At 33.3% G+C, this 27,950-nt stretch overlaps 1 protein-coding gene across 19 annotated transcripts in view; it reads right to left on the bottom strand.

The window, feature by feature from the left end:
- The window catches only part of SOX5 (SRY-box transcription factor 5), a 1,270,393-nt gene that overhangs the window by 21,070 nt on the left and 1,221,373 nt on the right, over positions 1 to 27,950 (bottom strand). For all 19 annotated transcript variants that reach the window (XM_074194255.1, XM_074194256.1, XM_074194251.1 and 16 more), the window contains 2 exons: positions 23,971 to 24,148; positions 17,774 to 17,919 (listed from right to left, as the gene is read on the bottom strand). In XM_074194255.1, the coding sequence (XP_074050356.1) occupies positions 17,774 to 17,919; positions 23,971 to 24,148 (324 nt within the window). The remainder of the gene's footprint in view (positions 1 to 17,773; positions 17,920 to 23,970; positions 24,149 to 27,950) is intronic.

Genomic DNA, 27,950 nt, shown 5'->3' with positions numbered 1-27,950 from the left:
GCATGCAGATTATGATTTGCATTCATGTAGAACATGCCACTACAAACTATCCTTTCAATTTTTTTGGTAAGAAAAATGTTAGATCTTAAATATATTTATGTTGAACATGGCACTATATCAGATCTGGAAAGTGGTTTATTTTAAGGATGCTAGAAGACTGTAATGGTCAATTTATATCTTTCTCATCTCTTCTGTATTGTTCAAAGGATGGTAGGTTTCCATTATATTTCTAAGATGGAAATTGAGTCTCATTCAATTTTGGCATTTTTTTCTTTTTCTGATGGCCAATTCTATTTTCTGAAGAATATTTCTATAATCTGTACATGTGAACTGCATATATTATATTCTGTGCTTGTGCAATTAGAAAAGACACTAACAAATGGAGATCTCCTAGGAGAAATATCCTAAGATAATTTATTTCACATGTAAAAGATCCAACCAAAATTCCCACTAAGAATCAATGAGAACAGTTTTTGAATCCTAAATATCTTCATTGAGGTTTCTTTAAGAAACATTACAATAATGTCACAATTGCTGAATAAAGGCATTTTAAAACAATGACATTATGTCCTATTCATCAATGATATTTACTTAGGATGTAGTAAGAATTTTTAATGTTTCTGAAGAAGTTTCACGTAATACTAAAAATTGAAAGTAATTTAACTCAACTTCTTTGATCTAGAACTGCCAGTGTTAAAATAGATTAACCATTTCAAATATAATCAACCTAAAAGGATTTTGTTTTGAAATTGAAATTTTCAGCTACTTAATATGTTCAAAGTCTCTTTTGCTTGGGAAGGTTGGATAGTATTGAGTTGAGTTCAACAGTACCAAGGCCACTAGCTGAATAGATGTCTTTTTGCATTAAATGTAGCTCTTAAGACAGAAAGCAGCTAAATCTAAAAGCACATTCCATCAACATGATATGATAGGCCCTGGGTCAATGAATACTGTTCTTTACTATCTATGGGAAGCACACTGGGTATGGACCATTTATCAGATTTTGATTTAACAGTCTATAGGGCTTTTAATGTTACATATTTTCTAGAGACTTTCCAATTCTGAAGGGAAGTTTTTCAGAACACTGAAGAAAAATAAAGGAAGTAAGAGTAGAAGAAAGAAACGTCAGACAAATACTGAGATTCTGAGCTCAGCTCCATGGATTTTGTTCTGTCTTAGCAAGAAGCTAGAATGAGCAAGTGATCAGAGGGGGGAAAGTCACACTCAGTTTTTAGCAACAAGGTGACCTCTAACCTACTACTACTAAAACATGCAGTATAATGAAATAATTCAATTAGTCACTGTAAAGTGGAAGTTAAGATAATTCTCAGAGGATGTCACTGTGAAACAGTAGATGTCAAAACAGTCAGCTGTGCTTTTCTTCTGCCCCTTTGCGCTGTGACTTTAGTTAACCCTCAGGCACTCAGAAAGGGAAATGGAGAGAGGAGGAGGTGGAGAACATGGCATGTGCCTTTAATTATGATACATTACAACAACACGTGAATCTGAATGGCAAGGTTGCCAGACTTCAGCAAATACTAGCTGAGATTAAAAGAAGAAGACAGATATGTTTTGGTATAAGGGTGAACAGTTTTTTAAACCAAGTGGAGAATAATTATATAATTCCACATAAAAATTGTCACTTGACTGAAAGTTTGAATGAATGAATGAATGAATGAGAGACTGATTTGATGTGTGAATGGGCAGAAGAGAGAGCTGGCTTTACAACAGCTTTGAAGGATTTAAATTAAAATGAGATATGAGGTGAGAGGAAAGGAAGTGAGCTGATTATGAAGTCACATGGTTATTGAAATATAAATGAAAACCAGAACTGATTTGATGAGTAGGCAGTCAAATGCACTGAGAAGGTCTCTGCTCCTCCTCAACCAGGTGCCACTGTGCTTGAAATTACACCACCGTGGAGTCAGTCTTTTGGCTTCTTTTGAGAGTTGTAAATAGTATGGAGGAAGAGGAGACTTCCTTTGGGGGTTCTAATATTCAAGACAGAGCTAAAGCTACCAAAGGATATGGTAGCTCTGATATACCAATATTAATTAAAATCTTAATTTATATCAAAAATTGTGTTGAATGTTTTAAGAAAAACTAGCCAGGTATGTGTTCAGAGGATAAAGTACCAGGCCTGGAGTCAGAAAGACTCATCTTCTTCAGTTCAGATATGACCTCATACACTTATTAGCTGTATGATTAGGGCAACCCTGTTTGCCTCAGTTTCCTACTCTGTAAAATGATCTGGAGAAGGAAATCACTATAGTATCCTTGCCAAGAAAACCTCAAATGGGATCAGAAAGACTGTGACATGACTGATAAAATGAATGGCCAATAATCAAGGATAACCAGTACTTCATAATATCAAGAGTGATACATTCAGTCACTTAATTTTTGTAGAAAAACTAAATTTATATTTAATATGAATTTTTAACAAAGAATTTGTCTTACAAACAAGTTCATTATAAATTCTTAAAGAACATCTCCAATTATGATTCTGGTTTCTCTGATCAGAAAAGGGAACTAGTGTAATCAAATGGGGAAAAAATATAAGAATGATTATTTTGGTGAAAAACTACCATGTTAGAGATGAGGTCTCTTTCTTTGCTTTACCATTTACTTAGATGAATAAACTTAGAAATGATACTTAAATACATTCTGCAGTTTTCCCTTCTCTAAAATAGATAGACTATGTTCTACATTTATATGATTATGCATATATATCTATTATTCATTCATATATAATATCTACATATTTAATGTATTCTCTCTATATTAAAAATCTTTATGCCACATTCTATATGTGTGTGTGGGCATATACATGCACAAAGATATAAAACTATAGATTATACATGAGGAAAACCCACATTCATCTACTTTAAAAAGAACTATATAATTTCAAGATAACATGTATTTATTAATGTTCACATTTATGATTTTTTCAAATGAATTTAGGGTGGAAAACTGTACATAGGAATTTTTATTTTCCATGAGATGATTTTCTTAAAGAAATGTGTCAAAATTTTCCCTTGAAGCTCAATGATAAAGTTTGTGGCTTGTCTTCTCTCCTGATTTCCTCCTATCTTTCTTTCCCTTCTCTTTCTTCTTCAGTTTTTTTTATGAGCACTAGTTGAATATATAGATGTTGTTTTAGAAATATAATAGACACTCAACTAATATTCTGTAATTCCCATCTCTGAATTTCTTGAACAGTTACTTTCTTGTTAATGTTTTCTGAAATTAGTTTAATATATTTTAAATATATAGTATAAAATGATCTCTACATTTATAGGTATGCATGCACAGGAAAAAATACTGAGTATTTTCTTTAAAAGATTGTCATTCCTCTTGCTAACGTTCATTGATCAATTAAGGAGTTGGGGAATCCCTGCTCAGAATATTGGAGATAAATTCTGGCAGAAACAAGAAAAGAGATGGTTATGGGGACTCTAAACCACATAAGGGCATGGAAAAAAGTCTTTGCTGAAAAGTAATATATCTGAGCTCTTCTTCCCGAGAATCACAGACTCAAAGAGAGGGAAAAGGTTGAATGAAAGAAATGGAGTAAGAAAGAGGGGGAAGTTAAAGGCAGATACTGTATAACAGTGAAAACCATATTGTCATGGCACAACTGGGCAGAAATCATGATCCTCTTTCCCTTTCCAGATGTGCTTCTAATGCTATAGACTTGACATCATGCCTTAACTACCTGGGACATTCCCTTCCTCTACCATACTCTTTCTTCTCTCATGGGTGAGTTCTTTCTGGGGCTGCCATTTTAGGAATGAATTTAGGTCAGCCGTGCTTCATTCATTTTTTGTCTGTATTTTTGCCTCTCTAGACTGTGGTATCCTACAGGTACTCCCCCCCACCCCGCCCCCAACAGCCCCATGTGTATTTTTTTCCTCCATTAGAATGTTAACTCCTTTAAACACAGGTTATAGCTTTCTTTTTACTTGTATCCATATCCCTAGTACATAGTCCTGTGACCTAAACATAACAAGTACCTACTACAAAGAAAGATGAAGTGATATAATAGAAACTAGGAATAGTGAAACATAGTATAATGAAATGGGGGAGCAAAGGTATAGGAAGAAGACATATTCATTTGGGACATAAAGAATTCGAAATACCCTTTGACTTTTGAACATCATAATTTACTGCTTCTGTACTTTTGTTTAAAATGTTCTCTTTGTGTAAAATCCCCTTCCTCCATCTTTTCAACTACTGAATTATTCTTTTAACTATTCTATTTTTAAAGTATTCTATTAACTATTCTTTAAAGATCAAGTCATCTATCTCTAGGACAGGATTTGGGAGTACAGACTATATCAGACTATATATCTAGGAAATCTCTGATCATTATAGTCAGTATTCCCAAACCCTTTAACAATTACCACCTGGTTTTGTAAGAGCAAGCTCCTTGACTTTTCTGATTAAGCATGGTGTATCTTCCAATGTCTATTACAGTGCTCATACAGTATTTAAGATGTGTTTATTGAAATAATCAATATTTTTAAATTCTAAGTATTGTAGGAATTGATAGAATAGGGATTTTAGAAATAGTTAAAATATTTGATGAAGACTCCATTGAAAAGATAGTATTTGAACTAAATTTTGTAGAGATGATAATAATCTGAATGGATGGATGGGAAAAGGTAGATTTTTCTGATGAATGAACCTTGTATGCAAAAGCCTAAGGAGTAGGTGCAGGAATTGTAGAATGATGTGAAAATTTTACTAGTTTGGAAATATGGAGCACCATGAAGAAAGAATAGATTATTTGTAGTAAGTGCTTAATAAATGTGTTGAATTGAGTTGATACAGAATGAAAAAGGGAGTCAGTGAAGGTTCTGAGTAGGAGAAACAATATTATTTAAGGAAACTTGTTCTGTCAGCTTCAAGTAGGGTGATTTGAACAAGGGAGATAAATTTTTTAGCTAGTATACTGTTAGAATAATCTTATTTTGAGATGTTAGGGGTTTGAACCAGAGTGGTAGTAGTATGAATGGAAAAAAAAAAGACAAATGTGACATCATTAGTAAAATTAGCAGGATATAATAATAAATGGATATGGAGAGCAAAAAAAGAAATCAAAGTAGTTTTTAAGCCTATATAAATAGGACTCTAAAGCCCATTAATGAAAATTCAAAAACCATCAAGAACACATCTTGATTATTTGCTTGTTTATTTTGGGTGGGGAAATATAGTTCAATTATTCCAGTTGGGGAACCCTATTTTCTCAAATCTCTTTTAATTCTTCTTTACATCTGCCAAAGTGATTTTCCTAAAACATAAGTCTAAACATGTTACTCCTCTACTCAGTATATTCCCTATTACCTTGAGGATAAACTATAAAAAGATTTTATTTGGCACTGATATCCCTTCATAACCTGGACCCTTCCTATCTTTCCAGTATTCTTACACTTTATTTCACTCCCCTCATAATGTATAACATATTATAAAATACATTTATTAATATAAATTTGCCTAATGCAACAACACTTCGTTTCCCTTCCTGACATGTTTGCTCTGCCTGTTCCTCATGCCTGAGATATTCTCCTTCCTCACCTTTTGGTCTCAGAATATCTGGCTTCCTTCAGGATTCGGACAAAATGCCATCTTCTCTGGAAGACCTTTATGGGTCATCTCAGCTGTAGAGATTTCCCTGTTAAGATGACCTTCCATTTACTCTTTATGTATCATGTATGTGAGTTCAATTAAAGTGAGAATTGTTTATACCTTTCTTTTAGCCTCAGTGCATACATAACACAATATTTATCACAACGTTAATGCTCAGAACATACTTAGAAGAATATCTAAGCCAGAAATCCAGCCAAGTTATTAGAAATTTATGTTTGGAGCTCATTGTGTGGAAGAAAATATATAGTTGAAATATGAATTTTATTTTTTCTTATTTTCTTCCACAAATATATAAACATTCACTGTGCCTACCTTTTCTAAGTCACTGAGCTTCTACATAATGGCAAGAATTGAAGTTGTGATAATGATTTATTTGTAACCAATTGATTAGGAAGCCTCAGACTTCCTGTGTCAGTATTCTAAACAGAAGGCAAAAAGAAAGATTACTCAAAGGGATTAAATCAAATTAAATAATATTGAATTAAATAGTGTACCAATAAATGACTCCTCTATTACTTCCTGAAATTGAGATTCTTTTGATAATAAGCATTCACATACATTCCATGTCCAGAGGAAAAAAGTTGGATGTGGATTGCCTATCATAATGATTTCCTCTTAAATATTATTGCTCACAAAACTACAAAAACTCATAAAAAGCATATGCATGAAATGTTAGCATAGAATAAGTCCCTCAAATGTTGACTCAGTTTATGTTAAACCTCGTTTGAATGTACTTTTAAAAAAAAATAATCTACTAGATTAATGATAAAGGAAGAACAAAAAAGGTTTTTAACCCTCTAGTTATGTGAGCTTCCCAGACCAAAGATAAAAGATTATTTATAATGTCATAATGATTTATCAAAAGGAATTTTGCTTTGTATCAAAGCAATATAAAAAGAAACAATGAAATTTGTCCACCCACACAAGTTCTTTAGTTTCAGTCTTGCTTATCTGGAAGCTCCATTTTCTATGGAATAGCAATCTACCCTCTGCTGAGTCTAACAGACAAGAGGAGGGTAATCTTTTTTTTTTTTTATTTTCACTAGAATTTAAAATGGTTTTTTAAAAAAAAAAAAAGGAAAAAGTTTATTCATAATATTTTGCCTGAGATTAAATAACTCCTATCAATGAAGTTCTGACTCCAATGAACCCTGCCCAAATTCATTTATGTCAGCCTTACTCAAGTGTGTCTGATATTTTTTATATGATATAAAGAACCATCCTGCTGAAGGATCAAAATCAGATTGTTTGACCCACCTCTTTTTTTGTTTGTTTTTGGCAAGGCAATGGGGTTAAACGACTTTCTCTAGGTCCTACAGTTAAGGTAATTATTAAATGTCTGAAGCTGAATTTGAATTCAGGTCCTCCGCATTCCAGGGCCGGTGCTCTATTTGCACCACCTAGCTGCCACCGACCCACCTCTTTGAAGTATAGTTATTTTACTAGGAAAAGAAAATTCTTAAAATTATGTGTGTGTTTATATGGATGTATGCACATATGTATATGTGTATGTACACACACACAGTCTAAAGGATTTCAAGATTTCTATACTCTTGGCTTTCTCATAATAGTCTATACAGTCTTTGAGGATAGGGACTGTTTTGTCTTGTTATTCTATTGGTATTTCCACTACCAAAACATGTTTCCTAACACTTAATACATCCTGTTGGAAAACTGCTATGAAAAATATATATATTTCATGATAGATTCCGTTTGCTGGCTCAGATTTGGAGGTAGCTGAGTGGAAGAGTAAATAGAGTACTTAGCTTGGAATCAGAAAAATTAAAATTTGAATCTAATCTTAGTCACTTAATATGGGTATGAGCCTGGGGCAAGTCACTTAAACTCTTTTTGTCTCAGTTTCCTTAATTGTAAATGGAGAGAATAACAGCATCTGTGTCATAGGGTTGTTGTGAGAATCAAATAAAATAATATTTGTAAAGTGCCTAGATCAGTGTCAGCAATCACATAATAGTGTTTATAAATGCTTAAACTACCCCCCCATATGTTCTCAAGAATTACTTTAAGACAAGTGATTGATAATACATATATCAGCCTCATTCAGTCAGATTGAACAACCTTGAAACCTTTTAAGTGATAGCATAGTGTCTTGAGAGCAAAGCTAAGGCTTACAAACAAACTTTGTAAGGTTACTTGTCTTTTTATGTTCTTCTTATCCATGAAACCATTAACCTACTTGAGGAATAAAGTGATGGTTGGTTTAGGCTTAAATCTACTCCATAAATGCTTATTAATGCCACATATTTCCTCCCATTTTTAAAATTTCAGTACGTTAAAAAAATGTAAAAGTTGATGGGAATTTTCCATGTGGATAAACAGAGCTATAATCAATGCCTCACAAGATTAGAAATTTTGTAAAAGATAGGGTTGTAGACACAAATACAAAATTTTCATTCAATTTCCAATAAGCACAAGAGATAAGATTTTATATATATATATATATATATATATATATATATGTATGTGTTGAGATATGTATTGAGGTGAAGAGTCTATAATTTATAAGGTTATCTCTCAAAGGAATTAATAGCTATCAGACTATTTACAAACAAGGCACATTTGAATTATTTTGTAATAAATATTGGATTTTTTGATGGTTTTTTTCTGTCTCACTTAATGGTATGTTGGAGGATAGGGGAAATATGTGGAAAAGAGAAAAAATAGGAAATGACTAAGGAGTTCAAATGTAGAGAAGACAGAGTACCCAATCCAGCTACCATTTGACCAACGTGACCAGAATTTTACCATTGAATCCTTTTGCTTATAATATTATGGTTGATTATTTTTCAGGTCTGATGTCCTTACCAATTCTGAAATTCTGTATTTCTCTGGTAACCTAAATGGTCCTTTATACACTGCCAAAATCCAATGACAATCCAGAAAACATTTTGCTAATTTCCCAGTAGCAACTATTAACCAATCATTGAGGGAAAAAAGGTTCAAGGAAAGCAAATTTGTTAATATAGAAAAATCTAGGAGCCCTTTCCTTCCCCCAAAGAATAATGGGAAGAATTTGCAAGCCACAAAGGAAGTCTAGTGGGTGGGAGAGTCTGCATGTATATAAACATAAAAATCAGATTGTCATTTGCTGTCAATTGTTACATTAAACATTGAACAAATGTATAGTGGTGATTTTTGCCTGTATCTTAAAAAAAATGAAATACAAAATTGTTAGATGTGTGCTTCAATTCAAGTAGATTTTGAATTGCTGAATAAAAAGTTTGTTTTTTTTTAAAGATAAATAACTAGGACAATAATGCCAATTATTTCAATATGCTATAGGAATATCAAGAGGCAGTAATATAATAAAAAATCTTCATTTTAGTCAAGACTCTCTTTTACAAGAACTGCTAAGGGTGAACAGCCCCGATAAGTCTGAGTTTCATTTTATATATCTTTCCTCTCTGGTAGAGATGTTAATGAATGATAACGTAAATAAACTCTAGAGAAGTAAAAGCAGGAGTGGCTAGGTGGCACATCAGGAGTACCTGAGTTCAAATTCATCCTCAAACACTTAACAATTACCTAGCAATGTGGTCTTGGGGAAGACACTTAACCCCACTGCCTTGCCAAAAAAAAAAAAAAAAAGTAAAAACAAAGATTCTGGAAAGGCCCAAAAGAAGGCTAGTATTTATCCTTGATGTCACTGTAATTTTTTTGAAATTCTTTTGGAGTAGAAAGTTGTTTTAGGTCTGTAATCAAGAAGATAGCTGACTAATGTCAAATTACACAAATGGTCTGGCCTCCATTCTTAGATCTATTTCCTGTGCAATTCAAATGACTTCTGAGAGTAAGGGATTATATTAAACTCTGGGAATATAAAGATAAAATGACAAATTTTGTCATTTCCCTTGATGAAATTTCAGTCTCATTGTTAATCTGAGTATAGGCAAAGGTTCTATCAAAAATTGTTGTTGTTGTTGTTGTTGTTATTGTTATTCGTGGAGAATGAGACTAAGTTTTATGGAAGGGGACACCTGAATTGAGTTTTAAAGGGAGAGATTTCAGAAGACAAATAATAGGAGTAGAGCCCCTTCCAGAACATGGAACAACATGAATTTCTTCTTTACTTATGAATAAAAGAGAAAAAAATTCCTAATTTGTAAAACACAATAAAGTTTTTGGATAAAAGTGTAAATGCATGACATTTCTGATAATCTTCCTAAATTTAACATTGATGAAATATTTATAAAGTGCAATATAGAATAAATTATTAAAGAAAAATAGTAGTAATAGCATTTTTATAGAGCTTTAAGATTGGCAAAATGTTTTACAAATATCTCATTTTATTCTCACAATAGCTATGGAAGATAGGGGCTATCATTATTCCCACTTTACAGATGAAGAAACTGAAGCATTAAGTGTCTTGGTCCATGTTATGAAGCTAATATGTATCTTGGGTCATATGTGAGCTCAGATCTTCAGAATTTCAAGTCTAGTCACTTCACTGACTGCTTTTGATGGAGATTCCCTTTAAAGCAGAAGAAATTGTTCAGAGGATGAGAAGGTCATAGATCTCATAGGGGTAGGATTTCCTTCTTTTAATCATCTTTAGACTTGTGGAAACCTATCTGAAAAGGCAATTTGGCATGTCCCATGCAACTTGTTTTATTGGACAATCCTGAACAAGCCTCCCTACTAGAACGATGTAAAGAACACAAGACTCTCTGTTTGAAAACATGCACAGCTTTTCCAGGCTTGGAAATTAAACCATAAAAAGTTTACTAAAAAAAAAAAAACAAAAAAAAACACCTTTAAAAAGCTCTACAAAAAGCTCACACCATAAATGCTCCCCACCAAGCGTGGGCACTTGCGAGCTGCAAGTAGTGGCACTGTGACAAATGTAGCAAAACAGAAAGCAGACTATACTAAGAGAAAGAAAAAGTCTTCTACTGGCCATCTGTGAAAATAAGGCATGTCGCCATTAAATGCAGAGGCTGTAAATATACACAAACTCCATGAAGCAAATGGCAAAAAAAGGACGCAACTTAAAGCTCAAACAATTCAAAATGTTTAATGTATAGTTAGCACTGCTGGATGAAAACAGCTCTGATCTTTGCAGTCCACAAACTCGGCATGTATTTCAATTAAATGAAAAAAAAGAATAAAAGAGAAAAGAAAAGGAAAGGCAAAGAAAAGGAAAAATAAAGGAAAGGAAAGAAAAGAAAAGGAGGGGGGGTAAGGAAAGCAAAAAGCCACCTGGAACGAGAGGCTAGAATCAGTCTGTACTTGCTTTCTGGAAACAAACAGCCCCTTTAACTTGCAAAATCCCATCGAGAACATGGACTGGAATTATTGAAAAGGCTGACACATAGAGTGACGGATGTGTGATGACATAATACCTATTTGCTTTTTTGTCCTGGTCTTTGAAAACTGGCTGCTCTCTGCTGATAATATTCACTAAAGGGCTTTCCCCTCCTCCCCTGTCCCACAAGAAGTATTCCCCAGCTTAAACACTCAGCTGAACAGAATTAAGGTTTTATGAATGAAAAACAAAAGAAAAGAAAACCTAAGGATCAAATGCCAACTATTGTGTAAGAGGCTCATCTGAATTGTCTAATAATCAATTGTCTTGAAAACATCCCATTTTAATATCATATAATAATTCTTCAAAGCAGAGAGGTGCCTGTACTCAAAAGGTAAAATGCTGCAGTTTAGGCTTTAAGTATGTCTTCTATTCCAAAAAACAAAATTAGATGTCATATATAAATGGATATATTTTAAATGAAAATCAAATATACAGAGACATAGTTTTGAAAAGAGAAGCTATATTCATCACTAATACTATTGCAATTTTTCCAGTCTAATTTTGATAACACTTACAGGGTAAACAACTTCTGTAAAACAATTTTACATAAAGGTCTAGCTAGTGCCAAATACCAAAATTACCTCACTTTTGCAAGTTGAAAAGACTGACATTTTAGCTCTACCCTCCCTCATTTCCCCATTAAAGATTACCTTATTCAGCCTTTTATAGTCAGTGTGTCCAACCCACAGCATTATTACATTTTATTATTGTACTCAGTGGTATTATGGGTTACATTGTAGCCATAAATAAATATTAAATTCTATATACAGAACCTGAACAAGATGTTGTTGGACAATGTAACCCAGAAGAGCTAAAAGGCTGGATATCCATGCTATAAAGCATAATTCAATTACAGATCCATTTTAGCTAAAAGAATCCCCCCCCTCAAAATTCAAAAATCAGTATTTATAATATCCTTCACTAAATTCAATGATTTTAACTGTCATATCTGACTGTATCAAAACAGAATTTGAATTAAAAATTATTTAAAAGACTACCACTCATTTGGAAAGGAAAGCAAAGGTATGAAGTCCATTGTTGGGCTAGATATACTGCTATAGATTTTGAAGAATTAACACATCTAATCCAATCTATCAGATGAAGTATCAGGAAAGAATGAGTGGTATAAAATTATTACAGGACTGCCACCCAATACACTTACTGTCATTTGTAAGTAACAATGGAGCAGACACACTTTTTACATTATTAAATATTAAATATTAAGTCAACACTGGCATTACAGGAGAAGGAGAAAAAAACGTGGGGCTGGGAAAGAAGAAATTCAGAATTTCACAAGATATAGCTTACAGTACAGCACACAAACTCTGAAAACCTTTTAAAGACACTGTTGAGATCAGGCACCTAATAGAAAAACTGATGTTCATTCACCAAATTGCTATTCATCACTATAAATAATTCCCACTAATTTTTTGAGGAACTAAAGGCATACTATAGAATATTAAAGTGAGGTAAAGAACTTTTACACAAATGTCACTATGTAAAGTTATGGATGAATGAGTTCATTGTGTGGGTGAATAAAATGATATAAGAATTATGCATACCAATTTTTGGAAATGATAAATTTGTAAGTAGGCAAAAATAAAAATGAGTTTGCATATAGATATTTTCATAATATAATTCCTTTATATGATATACTACTTATGCAATCATATTTATAATATACAAAACCAGTAGAAGAATATTTAAAAAAGTTTGGAAACTTCCAAAATTGGTTAGGTGCAAACTTGTTGAGGTGGTCACATTTGAAAAGGAAACTGAAAGTATGATTTTGAATGTCTCTTTTATCCCAATGACTCGATAACTTGTTGCTTTGTTCTGGGTCTTGCACCCACTGAGAAGTTTGAAAATATATAAAAAAAATCAGATGGATATGTAAGAGTATGTAAGTATATATACACATGATTGATAGGCTTTAATGAATTAATTTTACAAATATAGATGAGATTTGGTTACACACAATAATTGTTCTAATCAGCAGCAAACTCCATTTGGCTTATCCTGTGAGGGCAATTCCACTGAACTCTGCCCTTGCCAGACCTCATCCATGGTTCTGTGTTCAGTTATAGGCACTACAGTTTTAAGTTCACTGCCAAAACGAAGAGTGTCTAGGAGTTCAACAAGATCATGACCAGCCTTGAATCTGCATCATACAAGGATCTGTTGAAGAAACTAGGCATGTTTAATGTAGAGAAGTGAAGAATTAGGCCAGAAGACCAGAGTATGATAACTGCCTACAAGTATATGAATGACAGTCATATGGAGAAGGGATTAGATTTTTTCTAATTTTACCCTTGAGGGCCAAAACAGGAGCAATGGGTTGCAAAGAGACAATTTTAAACTTGATGCCACCAGGAAAAGTTTCCCTATTGAAGTTGCTTGCTTCCCTTTCATTGGAAGTTTTAAAGCAGCAACTGGATAACCACTCTTCATAAATGTTATAGTATATGGGCTAGATTAGGAGGATGCCAAGGTCCCTCCCAACTCTTTTTATGTAGTTACTTACACAATTAAATCTACTAACTATATGGATTTAAATATATTGGGGCAGTATTTCTTTTATTTTTGTCAGAAGAAATAAATGAAAACCTTCTTCTTTTTCCTACCTGACAGATTTGCTTATTCCCTCTGGATGCAAATCTGCAATCTCAGAATGAAGTGGTAAAAGGTAACAACATTTGAATGCCCAATCAAGCTACAATTAACTATAGATGACAATTATAAATTAGACTGTGCCCCAGAGTTTCCAAGAAATCTGATATACATAGTTCTTGGGTATGCTGAAATATTTCCTAGAAAAGTAAAAGAATAAGGAATCTTTGAATCCACAATTAAAATGTATTTTGTATAAATGAATTTCATTATGTATTTTAATCTATAACATTGAAAAACATGGCTGCCTGCATTCATACCTCTACTTGTGTTTGTTCAGCCAAATTTTTACTTTTGAAACTAAACCCTCTTAACTAAGGCAACATGGTTATTTATATGAAAGATAGCATTTGTAACATGTTCATTCTGGTGGTTTAATTTTTGATTTCTTATTAACTTTCCCATTTCAGAGTAATTGGACAAAATTTCTTTGTCATCTACTATTATTACAATAAAAAAGCTCATTTTGTTTTCTCAACATGTAGACTTCTATAACCTTATCCAGTTAGCAAGAGCATGAGGCACAAAAATCTATTGGAGTTGGCATATGAGTACTGGAAACTAGAGGGATCAAGCAATCATATTCTCTACATTATCTGTGCTAATGATATATAATATAGTATGGTGATAATTCCTAATTCATTTATATTTTAATATGGATATGTCTTATGTTCTGGGAATTCACATTTCAAGAAGACTAGTGAAAATATTCTGGGAAGACTTAAGAAAGCTAAAAATGATCCAGCTTCTCAATTCTATCTCTTTTCTAAGAACATTGAGTTTTCCATTTTAACTTGAAAACACATGGTATCATCTTTAATATGCTTATAGTTACCCTAAACTGAACTTTTTCCTCTTTCTTATCTCAGAAGTTTCTTAGATTTGTAGCAACACTTTTCCTGGGTTGAAGAAATTGTCTTGGTTTAAAATGTCAAAGATTGTCTTCAAAAAGTGTAGATTCCATAGAAAGGAAAATTAAACAAATAAGTGAATAGAGATAGCCAAAGTGAATTGTGATCAACCTTACATTTAGGAAGATCTGGGTTCAAGTCCTGTTTCTCACACAAACTATTTGACAATGGTTAAGTCATTTAATCTCTCAGTAATCCAAACAATTTTCTAGACCCTATATTATGGGCAAATGGGAAATTTGATGGGGGGGGGCTGAGAGAGAAGGGGTAGAGAGGAATATCTACAATTGGATTTATCTATACAATAAAATCACAAATCCAGACCCCTTTCTCCAGTTCCCCTGCTTCCCTGCCTCCCCAGAAAACTATCTATATTCACCATGTAGATAATATTACATCAGTAGATAATATTATATCAAAATTTTCCATAGACAAAAACAATCACATGCTGGCTAAGGATTCAAAGAACTGCCTATTAAACTCTAAAAGGAAGAATTTAGGATGAGACCTCACCATATGATTCACAGCCTGTATGTTGTTGTTTCTATGTATGGAAGCATTAGCACACTAACCTACTTCTCCCCAGAAATATAGCTATTCTGCAATGATTAGAAAATTGGGCATTCTCTATTAAATCCCTTTGTGTATATAAGCATACATGGACTCTAACACAGAAATCCAAACATTCTTAATATGTCTGAAAAGTCTCAATGATAATTTTGATCAACAAAAACATTGCAAATTAAACAGTTATGGCTTATTCCCAAGAATGGGCTAGGAACAGCCTGATAATTAAGACAATAGGAAAAAGAACCTAAAGCAACAGTTACAGAAGCTTCTTCTCTGTTAATAGGATCAGTACATCCAATGCCACCTGAGTTGAATAGAAATAAGGAATAGACCAAAGAAACCTGAACTCAGAACAGTTCATGTAACTTTTACAATTAAACTATAAGGTAATATTTAACCACATTTTATACCCATAGGGAAAAGACATAAGGAAAGAAACATGGTAAATGCAATCCAGAGTAAACCAATAATTTTTGGCCCATATTTCAGAAAGGAAATTTTAAAACTGTTGCCCTCGACAGAAGAAGAGAAAGTTACATATGATGGTTTTTCTATAATAAGGTGCTATTGGGGGAGGGAGGGAATAAGCTATTACTTTAGAAGGGGGAGAGAGGAAAGAAGAAATGAGTTTACCCCCATAATGGGCAAAAAACAGAATAAAACGAATGCAGATGGTTTCACTCCTGTTACTTAATCAAAAGGCTGTGCAGAGTCATTGGAGCCGGCATAAAGTCATGTGTTAGAACAACAGCTGATTTGTATTAAAGAAGATTAACTTGCAGGGCCATGGTGGAGGGCCCAGGATTATTTTATGTACTTCCATTGCCTTACAAGCCGTCAACACAATTACTGCCCTCCGATGTGAATGACTGATCTGTAACCACAGTTAAACAGCATGTTGCTTAGGGGCCTAGGCGCTTCATGAAGATGAATTTCCATACCATCAAAGTGCTTTTAATGGGCTCCCCGATCCAACCACAAGGCCTGCTTTGCAAGTATATAGAACTCAGGATGAAGGCTTCCTGTCCAAAAGGATTTGGTCGGTTGTCACTTGACAATTCCCAGCCAGCACAGGGGAGGAGAGGGGGGAGGATAGGTAGAGTTGTCTCTGCTTTGGAGGATTAAAAAAAAAAGGGTACAGATGCTTTGTGAATGCAACCAACTGCTGTATCCACAGCTGAATTCAATGCGCTTAACAAATAACGGCAATTTAGCTATGCTTGCGAGGAATAGCTTGAGTCACTTTGCATTAGCATCTGGCTGAGTGTTAAACTCATTTCTACATGGGGAGCAGAGAAAAGGAATTTCTGCTCAAGCATCCTTTCAAGAATGTTTAAATATTTGAATATAAATTCCTTTATGCTTGTGATTATTTCTTCTTATAGCTGACACTTTTCTTTTCCCCTTCTCTTTTGGAGTTCTCCTATGTTAAACAGCATAAAGTCTGTATGCCCCTCCTCTTTACATGTTAGGTACTGCCATACATGGAGAAGTACAGTGACCCTTGCTTTGGTCTCTTCCCTAAGAAGTGAATAAAACTGGGACTGCTTCTACATCCTTGAAAACCATGTTAGAATTGGTAAAAAAAAAAAATACAGTGATAGAATCATACATACAATTCACATTCATAATGCAGGCTGCTGGCTTCTCAGAGCTTATTGATTAAACTCCATATAAAACCTAGGGAAACTGGAAAGCTATCCAAATTAGCAATCTGCTCATTCTGGACAATATTGTTTGATTCATAAGCTTCCCATGATGATTAACTTTCAAGTTAGTGCTAAGTAGCTGATCATTTTTTACTCTTATTGACTTGGTTCGCTGTATATATAATAGTATGACTCTAGAAGTTAAAAAAAAAGATTCAGTTCATTATAAATCAAATAATATTAGATATAAACTTATCATTTATTAACATTCTGGAGTAATAGCATATGATATTATTTATGAAAAAGACAGCTCTCTCCCTTGATAATGGCTTTATTAATAACCTAAAGTTAATTCAGAACCATGGATTCAACAACTCTAGTTTTTAAGTTCTACAAAACCTACATAGTATTCTTGCAAATGATGTCTCCCACTTTCATACGCATCTAATGTAATTTGACAGGTTTCTGAGATATAAACATAACATCATTTATGACAACCTCACAAGCTTAGATGCCTAGAATATGAGCTTGTGTTTCATCAGCTCACAGCTTATGCTACTAAAAGAAGCTTCAGCATTTTCAAATCCAGCTGATCACACAAACCATGTGAGTATTTCCATAAAGTAACATTTTTATACAGGCTTACATATTTCAAAGATTATCTAATTTTACTGTAATTCATATTGACACATGAAACAGAGAATTAGTTGTCACCAATTGTCAAGCATCTAGAGAAGGATTTAAGTAAGTATAATTTAATTCTTAACTAAGCCCTGATGAATTTTATTTCAGTGAATATAGGGGAGGAGCATAGATTCCATAAAGATGGAGGGAAAAGTAGGATTACTTTGAAGAAAGTTTATAAAGAGATGCTAAGGAAAACAATTAGACATGTAATATATATATATATATATATATATATATATGTGTGTGTGTGTGTGTGTGTGTGTATGTGTGTGTATATATATGTATAGCTATATAGATAACAAACTAACCTTTTCTGTTCTGCAGTTATTGAGCCCCAAACTGTTCACAACAGCCACCTTCCCATCAAGCACCTGTTGTTCCCGTCGAAGTTGCTCCTTCATCTGTCGAGCTTCTTGGATTGCCTTGGTAACAGCATCATGGTCATTTAAATAACCTGACAAGATAGAAGAAAGTGCATCATTTTATTCAGTTAAGTAAAAAAAATCACTTATCCTATAAAAATGATTTCATATTTTCTTTAAGGTTTTAATTAAATGAAAGGGACACTGAAAAAAAAATCACACATTCAGCAATGGCATTGATGATAAAACATCTGAATGAAACTGGAAAAAATCAGTTTTAAAAGTTGTTTCCAATTATCTAGATGCTTGGCATTAAAAAACAGGTTTTTGAATTACATTGTTTTATCTGAATGTCTGACATAGTCTTTACTTTGCAGTTAAACTTTTCTAATGAAATTGACAGTTGGATGAGAACCTTAGGAAACATGTATGATAACACTCCAATACCTGATATAATTTCAACATTCACTTAATATCAGACAGACAACTTGTGGCTTTTGGACAGCAGGACTGAATTTTCTAGGGACAGAGAGAATAGATATTGAACCCATTGAAAAAAGGTCATTTCTCCCTTAAATCCAGATATATTAAAATAAACCACAGGTGGCAAGTGGTTTGTTGTACATATAAAACTCATAATGATTGAAATAATAAATCTCATGCTATGAATGTTATCAAGTGATTGTCATTAAGTGTTTAGTAAGAAATTGTGACTATCATAACTATATTACACTTAATTCATGCTGCTAATAAAAGGTCAGATGTCTAATTTGGGGTTGCTACTCCACAGTCTAAAATTTAGACAATATATTACTGAATTACTTCTTTTAAAACATAGCCATCAGAAGCACATCTACTAATACTACTTAATTTAAAATGTGACACTTTGTCATCTTTTTCTTTAGTGTAGATTATACTTATTATAATCTGCAAATGATTCATAGGATAGAATGCTGATAGGAGACTATAAGTCCTTGTCTGTTTTTCAAATATTCTAACGGAAGCTAATATCTATCATCCCTCTTTCTCTCTATCTTTTAACTAGGGCATAAAAATGGCATAAAATGAATCTATAATATGAAATTGCCCAGAAAAGGGACTTGTTTGTGACATGAGGCTAAATCTAACCAGATCCATTGGTGAATTGTGACAGATGGAGGGACTGTGAGACAGAAGGCAGGCACTAATCACACATAAAATGACCGGCTTGCCTCAACATGTTCCATGGATTCCAGCAAACTTTACACCCTAATCCATTTTTAGAACAAAAAACATCTGGGCCATAAATCCTCTAATCTGCCAAAACACGCTATTAAATCCCATGATTTGTTGAAAAACACTAAGATTAAAGAAAGGAAATATAAAATGGCTAACTGCCGTGTTAGGAAAGTGTTATTAATACTCTTTCTTTGTCTCAATTATGAATGTTCTGTTCCTAAAGAGCCTCATCTAATCATGTCAGATTACAATACACATCCTCGTTGTATTGCTAGAGATTCTTCTATCTGATCTGCTGATGCCAAAAAATGCAGAATATTATCTTGCTGCTTAAAACATTTCTATTGAAGAAACTGATTTCAGATTAGTTCAGTGCTACACTGCTAGGAGGTTTCTAAATGATCTATGTTTTTTTATTGTGCACAGACTGGACTTAGTGTTCTGATCTCCCTTAAGGGTTGAAAGAAAAGTTTCAGAAAGGGGGATGGGGGAAAAAGGTTTAGAGGGTCTAAATAAGTATTCTGCTAAAAATACTGACATCATTTTAGAAATAAATTTGATTCCTACCTCTTGTAATAAGAAAAATAACTGGCAACAACATTTTAAATGTGTTTAACAAACAATCTTTAAGTTTAAATCTTGTTTAAAGGACAGTTGTGAAAATATTTTATTACTCTTACCATCTTAATCCTTCCTAACAACCTAAATCTTGTTCCTGAAACATGAGTAGGCAATAGAGCTGAAAAACAACAATATATAGCTCATAAAAGTCAATGATTATCTTAAAATCAGTTCAATTAATGTTCTAAAAAGTTTTGCCTCATAATTTTACCTATCAACCTGAGTTTGCCTACCAACTTGAAAGAATGCAATTCTGTGAACTATTTGGCTTCTACAGAATACAAATATACTTGAAAAGGTTTGGCACATAGCAGTGAATAAAAGCATGAACTCCTTATGCTTTTCAGTGCCTGCCAAGATGCTAGTGTGCAAGGAAAATGATTAATATAGATGCAAAGAGAATTTAGATTATTATGGAGGAAGTGAACTATTGACAGAAAGTGGAACTCAAATGAATAAAATGCAATCTGAAATATATGTATATGTATTTCTAATTTGGTGTGTGAAAGAGGAAAAAATAAGTTTCCAGAAAAAAAAATCAACATTCTTGGGTTTGGAGATACAGATTTTAATTAATATATTATATGAAACCCTGACATTTGTGACTTCCTGTTAAATTGAAGAATCATTTATATACTGGACAATTGAATCTAAATAAGAATTTATTCAAGTTTTTTTAGTTATTATATGTTTGACTGTCACTATCATATTTCTGTGCTGAAATAAAATGTGTGCCTTGTTACTTATTGACCAACAATGGAGTTATATTTTCTTAGCAGTTTATATATACATAAATTTTTACTCCAAGGAATGTTCTTATATAAGCAATAATGCAATAAACAAATATTGTGATCATTCTAGAGTTTTAATATGTATATATAATCAGTATTTATATTTCTATTGTCCTTTGAAATTGATTAGCTGACTATACATATAAGAAATAGATACAGATATTGCAACTGTTTTACTGTTTCCCTGGAAATAAAAAAAATTTACCCCAGTGATAGTAGTCTGAAAATTTTATATGTAAATAAAAAAGTTCTATTGAAATTCCCAAAACCTTTTTTACAAATGAAGAAATTTCACTGTATTCTTTCCCACAGTAACAATCTAGACATTCTTATGTACAATTTTAAAACTTGTCAAAAGCACCAAATTGTTGGACCTGAAAGTAAACTAGACTTATTACAACATAGGTCACTCAGTGGATTGAGTACCAGGCCTGAAGTCAGGAAGATTCATCTTCATCAGTTCAAACCTGACCTCAGAAACTTATTATCTGGGTGACCCTGGGCAAGTCACTTAACCCTGTTTGCCTCCATTTCCTCATCTGTAATATAATCTGGAGAAGAAAATGGCAAACCACTCCAGTATCTTTGCCAAGAAACCCTCAAATGGGGTCACTAAGAGTTGAACGAGACTAAAACAAATGAATAATAAGATCACATGGATTTAAGCCAAGAGGCAACTTAGCAGGTCAATTCTCTCATTTTACAGATGAGGAACCCAAAGCAGTGAGGAGGACTTTTCCAGGGAACCAGTAAGTTTCTTGGACAGGATTTGAGTTTTCCAAACCAACCATGCATTATTCTGTACATCAAGCTATCTTTACATACCACTTTATCAATATGCCTCTATCCCTGTTCTACTACTCTGTCCTAGATACTTATCTACTATAAAACTGTAGTACAATAGTTCAGACTTCACGATGTACCAAATTTCATAGACAATATATCTAGGAATGGGATGCATTTTCTGTAGCTACCAAATGAACTCTGGTCAAATACTAAGAGCATGGTTGAGAAACTGGAGTCTTGTCTTGTAGATCTAATTCTTAGCACCTCTCAAGGAACAACATTTTGGGCACAGGTTCTGAAACTTGCTATCACTCATCTAGTAAATTCACATTTCTTAAAGACTACTTATGGGCAGTTTTATCTGTTTGTGCACCATTTTTGAATCACTACTTCTTATATTTTACACAGTAACATTGTTCTGAAACATCAGAAAATCTATTTCTCTATTTCTAGTTAGCAGATATATAGCAAAGAGCCATATGCCATTAATGATAACTTAAGTATGTTATCTTTTGGTCCACAGTTTTCCATGGTTTATTAATGGTCTAACACATTAATTCTTCTTTCAAGAGTGACCTTTACAGCTCCATTAATCCTCACAGCTTTTATCCAGCTACATTATTACTCATTACAGGTACATACAGCTTTTCAACATCTGCATTTTGTTGAAAGGAGAAAAGCAAATTGTAGAGGTCTAAAATCTATGAAAAAATGAGATGTAGGTGGGGAAAAGATTTTTCAGGGAAACCCAAGAGGATTACTAGTGAAAAATACCAGGTAAATGCTAGATATATAGTAGTAATAGACACTATTCATTATTTCCGGGAACAATTTTTAAACATGATAGATGACTAAGTGCAAAACTGATAATAAAAATGCAAATAGATTATTTATTCAGCTAGTTAAGTAATGTAGTTCTAATAACATCACTTAGTCACACACTAAACAATGTGATATTTATAACTCAATTACATATTTAATGTACTTCAGTAATTCACATATGACAAATAAAATATTTTCTCCATTTTATATCTTTGGACACTAAAATAAGCTTTATCCTCATAACCAATTAGAATATTTACTAGTCATTGTTAGATCCAACAAAAGAATTTTTGTTGTTCATTTGTGTCAGACTCTCTGGGACCCTATTTGGGCTCATTTGGTTTTGGGGAAGGGGCATGAGGAGAGGGAGCAAAATTATTGCAATGGTTTGCTATTTCCTTCTCCACCTCATTTAAAAATGAGGAAACTGAGGCAAATTGGGTTAAGTGACTTCTTCAGCTAGTAGGCATCTGAGGCCAGCTCTGAATTCAAAAAGATGAATCTTCCCGACTGCAGACCCAGCATTATCCACTCCCCCTTCTAGCTGCCCCAAACAAAAGAATACAAAATATTAAAAATGTGTGGAGTTAAATATCAAACACACTTATTAGATTCTATATGCAAATGTACACTTTTTTTAAAATAAATATTTTATTATGCAATACAATATGATGAAAAGGTACTGGAATAATAAATGAATGGATAGAAAGACCTGGTTTCATGACTTATCATGGACATATGAAATATATGATAATAAGTTATTTGTTTAGCTTCTCACTGTCTCAGATAATACTTTAAGACTATAATTTATGGACAAGTTGTTGATGACCTAGTTTTGGGGGGGGATTTCTTACTTCTTCATATGGGTAAAATTGTAAATCCAGATTCCTCTTTTATTCTTCCCAAAAGAGGCAGCATCAATGAAGTTGTCTAGGACATCAAAAAAGTCTAACTTTGTATTTCTGAATTTGCTGCACTTAGAATGATAGTTATGATGTCTGGAAGATAAGAACCATCCATGTCTTCAAGTAAAATCCAAGCAGGATGAGATTGAACATTAGTGATATCAACTGTTGGTTACTTACCTTGGAAGAAAGATGTCATTTTTTACACACACTTCCTTGTAGGTAAATATGCATGTTACCAAAAAATGTTAAATGTAGCAAATAAGAGTAATGAAATAGGCTACACACGAGGTCCTCTGGAAGGATCAGTTGGTCCTGGCTTGATCTCTTGTTTTGGTCTCTAAATAATTCGCACATTTTGACCACTATTTCTATTTGGTAACAATTATCTATTCCATTAAGGATTGGATTATATGAATCTATTTTCCCATTTGATTATCCTGAAGCCTTATGAATTAGGTGCTAATATTATCTCTACTTTATGGATGAGGAAATAGAAGTTGACCAGATTAAATAACTTGCACAGGGTTACATAGTTAAGACAGAGTTTGAACTTAGGTCTTTCTGATTTTAAATTCCACTCTTTACTATAAAGTGAAAATATGTGACAAATCTACTTTTCCTGACTGGGAGCAATTAATAAGCATGGATTCTTTAATGAGGCTTCATATCTTTAGTTTCAGCTTAAGATGAGTCATGTGGTTTCACTGACTACATAGTTCAAACTGCATTGAATTGGGGCAGCTAGGTGGCGCAATTGATAGAGCACTGGTCCTAGAGTCAGGAGGACCTGAGTTCAAATCCAACTTCAGACACTATAATTACCTAGCTGTGTGACCTTGGGCAAGTCACTTAACCCCATTGCCTTGCAAAAACCAAAAAAGAAACTTCACTGAATTTACATTGCATTGAATTGGAACCATATGAAGAACATAAGTGGCCATTTTTAATTCACAAATATAGAATACTAACTGTAAAATATTTTTAAAAAGTAACTTACCTATTGTGCTAACTCTAGCTGAAGGACTGGCTAATGCTGCTGGGACAGAGGCTTTGAGAGAGCTTGCCCCACTGTTTATTCTCAGAGCTGGCATATGGGGAGAGGTGGGTGATGTGGGTGATTTCCCATCAGAGGTCTTGGGTTTAGCAGACAAGTTCAGTGGTTGTGCCACTTCATCCTGCAATAATTGACAGAACATAAACTATGGTAAGATCTTAAGTATCTAGAGAAATACAAGTATGTAACCCAATATTATTGTCTCATCACATGTCTATCAATTAGTGATTTTTATTACTTCTATATCGCATGGAATTTGTTTGGTATCATAACAATATATCAGTAGGATATCAAAAATGATAGTAACAACCTATTCTGTGACATTATAACTACTGTTATACTAGCAACAGTAATCAAGCAATAATAATTTATTAAACAACTACAAATTGCTATAATATTGAGCTAGGTGCTGATGATAAAAATCCAAAAGTAAAACAGCCACAGTCCTCAAGGAGCTTATTATATTTTACTGTTTCAATATATTTTAATGATAATAGTACTTTTCATTTATATAGCCCTTCATAATATGTTGACAGATATTATGCCATTTGAACCACACTACAACTCTGTGAAGTTATCAGGAAAGGTATCATTATCCTCATTTACAAATGAACAAATTAAGGTTCTTGTAGCTTAAATGATTTGCCAATATTTTGATTTCATTAAATACTTTCCAATTGCACATAAAATTTTTTAAACATTCATTTACAAATTTTTTTGAATTCCCAATTCTCTCCCTTCTTGTCCATCCCTTCTTCTGATGTAGATTGACTGAAGAATAGCAAGGGTTTTCAGTTGTGTATGACAGATCATACAATGGCAATGGAAAATTGAGAATGATCAATTCATAAATTCTGGTAATATTCACTGAACATTGGAAATGTCTGGTAATGTCCAATTCTGGTGTGCTATTAGAATTGACTATATGTCTATCTTAATGAATATCCAACTCCATATTGGCTTTTTCATGGGTTTCTCTGGTGCAACTGACACTGGTTGCACTAAGATTGTATAAACTGCAACCTAAGTTCTGGCATTTCATTGTAAAACTTTAGTTAGCTACTTTTTCTCAGTATCCTGACCTATAAAATCAGATGAAATGTATGAAGCTTCAAGCACTTTAAAACATATAGGTAGGTGTTGTCAAAATGTTTTAATTTTAATATTAATTTTTAAATATACATGGAAACAGAATTTCATATTTAGAAGGGATCTATTGGCTAGTCTAATTCATATCCAAAAAATAATCTTTACCATAATACATATGACAAGTAGAAAACCAGTTTCTGCCTTTACTAAAAGGGAACCTACTACCTCTGAAAGGACATTTCACTTTGGGATAGTTCTAATAATTAGGAAAAACAGAAAAAAAATTGCTGCTTTGAAATTTAAATAAAATCCCTCTTCATGATAATCTTCCATGTATTTGGAGACAACTCTCATGGATTAAAGAGTTAAGTGGAAAGGAGTAAGGTTTAAGAAGATTGGCGAAGTAGAAGAGAGCTATTTTATGAAGGGCTCTGAATACCAAACTGAGCATTTTGCATTTGCTCCTGGAGGAAGCACAAGAATTTATATTGAGTTGGGTGACATGATCTTTTTTGGGAAAACACTCTACTGAGTGAATGGAGTGACTCTGAGTGATTGAAGTGGGGAGAGAGTTATGACAGCTAAACTCACCGGTGGGCTCTTTCAATAGGCATGAGGTGATAAGAGTCTGCACTAGGGTGGTGGTAGTTTTAAAGAGAAGGGGTCATATTTGAGAACTATTACAAAGGTGAAATTAACAGGTCTTAGGAACCTGGGGGGTAAGAGCTAGTGAGGAGTCTAGGATGACACACACCTAGGTTGTGAGCTGGAAGTGAGAATGGTGTCATCTTCTAGAGCAACTTAAACTAAAAGAAACTTAAACTAGAAGAAACTTAAACTTAAAAATTAATGTGCTATATTTGGTCAAACATTTAATTAATTCACTCCTTAAAAACTCCTAAATTATTGAGTCCCTCCTGCAGTTACATTGGAGGCAACAGTCAAAAATGATTCCATGTGCCTTATATGGCCCTCTGGGCAAGAGGTACCCTACCCCTGCTCTAGAGTAATAGAGAAGGCAGAAATGGGTGAAGGACTTTAGAGGGAGAGATAATTAACCCTGTATGTAAAAGAACAAAGATGTACTTGGAAAATCCTAGAGAAGCAGCAAAAAAACTAATTGTGACAATTAATTATCCTTAATTAAGTTCCAGGGTGTAAAATAAACCCACAAAAAGCCATAGAACTTCAACATAGCAACAAAAAAACTCCGGAGAGGCCACTGAGGTAAGCACGATTAGAAATAACCACAATCAACTAAAGCACCCTCAATAACTGTATAAATAAAACTCAAAATATAAAGAAGAAACTTAAATAATTGAAGGGATACTAATTGTTCGTGTCTGTATAGGACAACCATAATAAAATGACAACACTAAAATTAATTTTCAGATTTAGTGTTGTGGCAAGCTATCAAAGGTATATATTTTTTAAAGCTAGATGAAAATTAATTTGGAGGAGCAAAGAATCATTTGGAAAAGCAAAAAATCTGACTATCTAGGGAAATAAAGAAAATGATAGAATTGGAAGGGGAATAATAGCACTTGCAGGTCTTAAAAGTAGCACTTATCAAAACTATTTGGTTCTGGTTAATGAATATAGAAAAGTAGCTCAATGGGAGAGACTACTCAAAAAAAAGAATCAGAAATAATAGAATTCAACAACCCAGTGTTTGATAAACTTAAAAATATAAATTCCTCAGGAAAGAAATTCCTATTTAACCATAATCATTGGTAAAATATGATGGAAAATTACTGAAAAGAAACTTGGGGAAAAAAAAGTCCTGTACAAATCAAATTTAGATCAGTTATTTGTACATTTATCACAATGAACTCAAAAATATAATAGCTATATCTATAATACCATAAAAACAGATTATAACAGATAAGATACCTTTCACAAAAATAGTGTATTGTTAACCAGAGAGAGGAGATTATAAAAGATAATCTAGTCAGAGCTATGTGTGCATGTAAAAGAAATGAATGGGCAAATCATTCCATGGTATGGAGCAAGGCAACAATTTCTATGTGTCTCTGGTTTAATTTAGCTGAATTGAATTTTTCCATCTCTTTCTCTCCCCCTTCCCCTTCCTTTTCTCCATTTCTGTCTCATAAAGGGCAGTAGCAGGGTAGGAGATGTATAAGAAAGTGAAATTTATAAAGAAATCTAAGATATAAATAAGTTTTTCAAGAAAAAGTTAATGGTGGGAGGAATAGTTTTAGTTGAGTGATGAGGTTGAAAAATATTTTAGAAAGTGTGGAAAAGTGATTGAGAGAAAAATGTGGGTAGTATCAATAAGTTGCCTTAAAAAAAGAAGAGAAAACTAACTCAGATAAGAGATGATATCTAGGATGATAGCTTGAGAAGATTTTAGGGTAAATTAAAAGCATTTTTAATTGTTTTGTTTTTAGAATGATAGGAACTTGGGTATGACTTTAGGCTACAGAGGAGTCTAACTGAATAGGAAGATTGAAAATTAGAGAAAGTAGATCGGGGTGGCTAGGTGGCGTAGTGGATAAAGCACTGGCCTTGGAGTCAGGAGTACCTGGGTTCAAATCCAGTCTCAGACACTTAATAATTACCTAGCTGTGTGGCCTTGGGCAAGCCACTTAACCCCATTTGCCTTGCCAAAAACCTAAAAAAAAAAAAAAAGTAGATCAAGGGTTTTATGTAGAATGACATGACCTCTTCATTTAAGATTAGTTCAAAGGAGGAAAGAATGGGGAATGGTGTCATAAGGTTTTGAGATTTAAAAACAAGGCAAAAAAAAGTAAACTGTTAACTAATAGCCTCAATTTTCTCAGTTGTTGATTTGGAATGGACTCAGTACAACT

The sequence above is a fragment of the Macrotis lagotis genome, chromosome 7 (genome assembly GCF_037893015.1).
Source record: "Macrotis lagotis isolate mMagLag1 chromosome 7, bilby.v1.9.chrom.fasta, whole genome shotgun sequence".
NCBI lineage: Eukaryota > Metazoa > Chordata > Mammalia > Peramelemorphia > Peramelidae > Macrotis > Macrotis lagotis.
The sequence above is the reverse complement of the archived record's forward strand: the minus strand, read 5'-3'. Positions and strand labels throughout refer to the sequence as shown.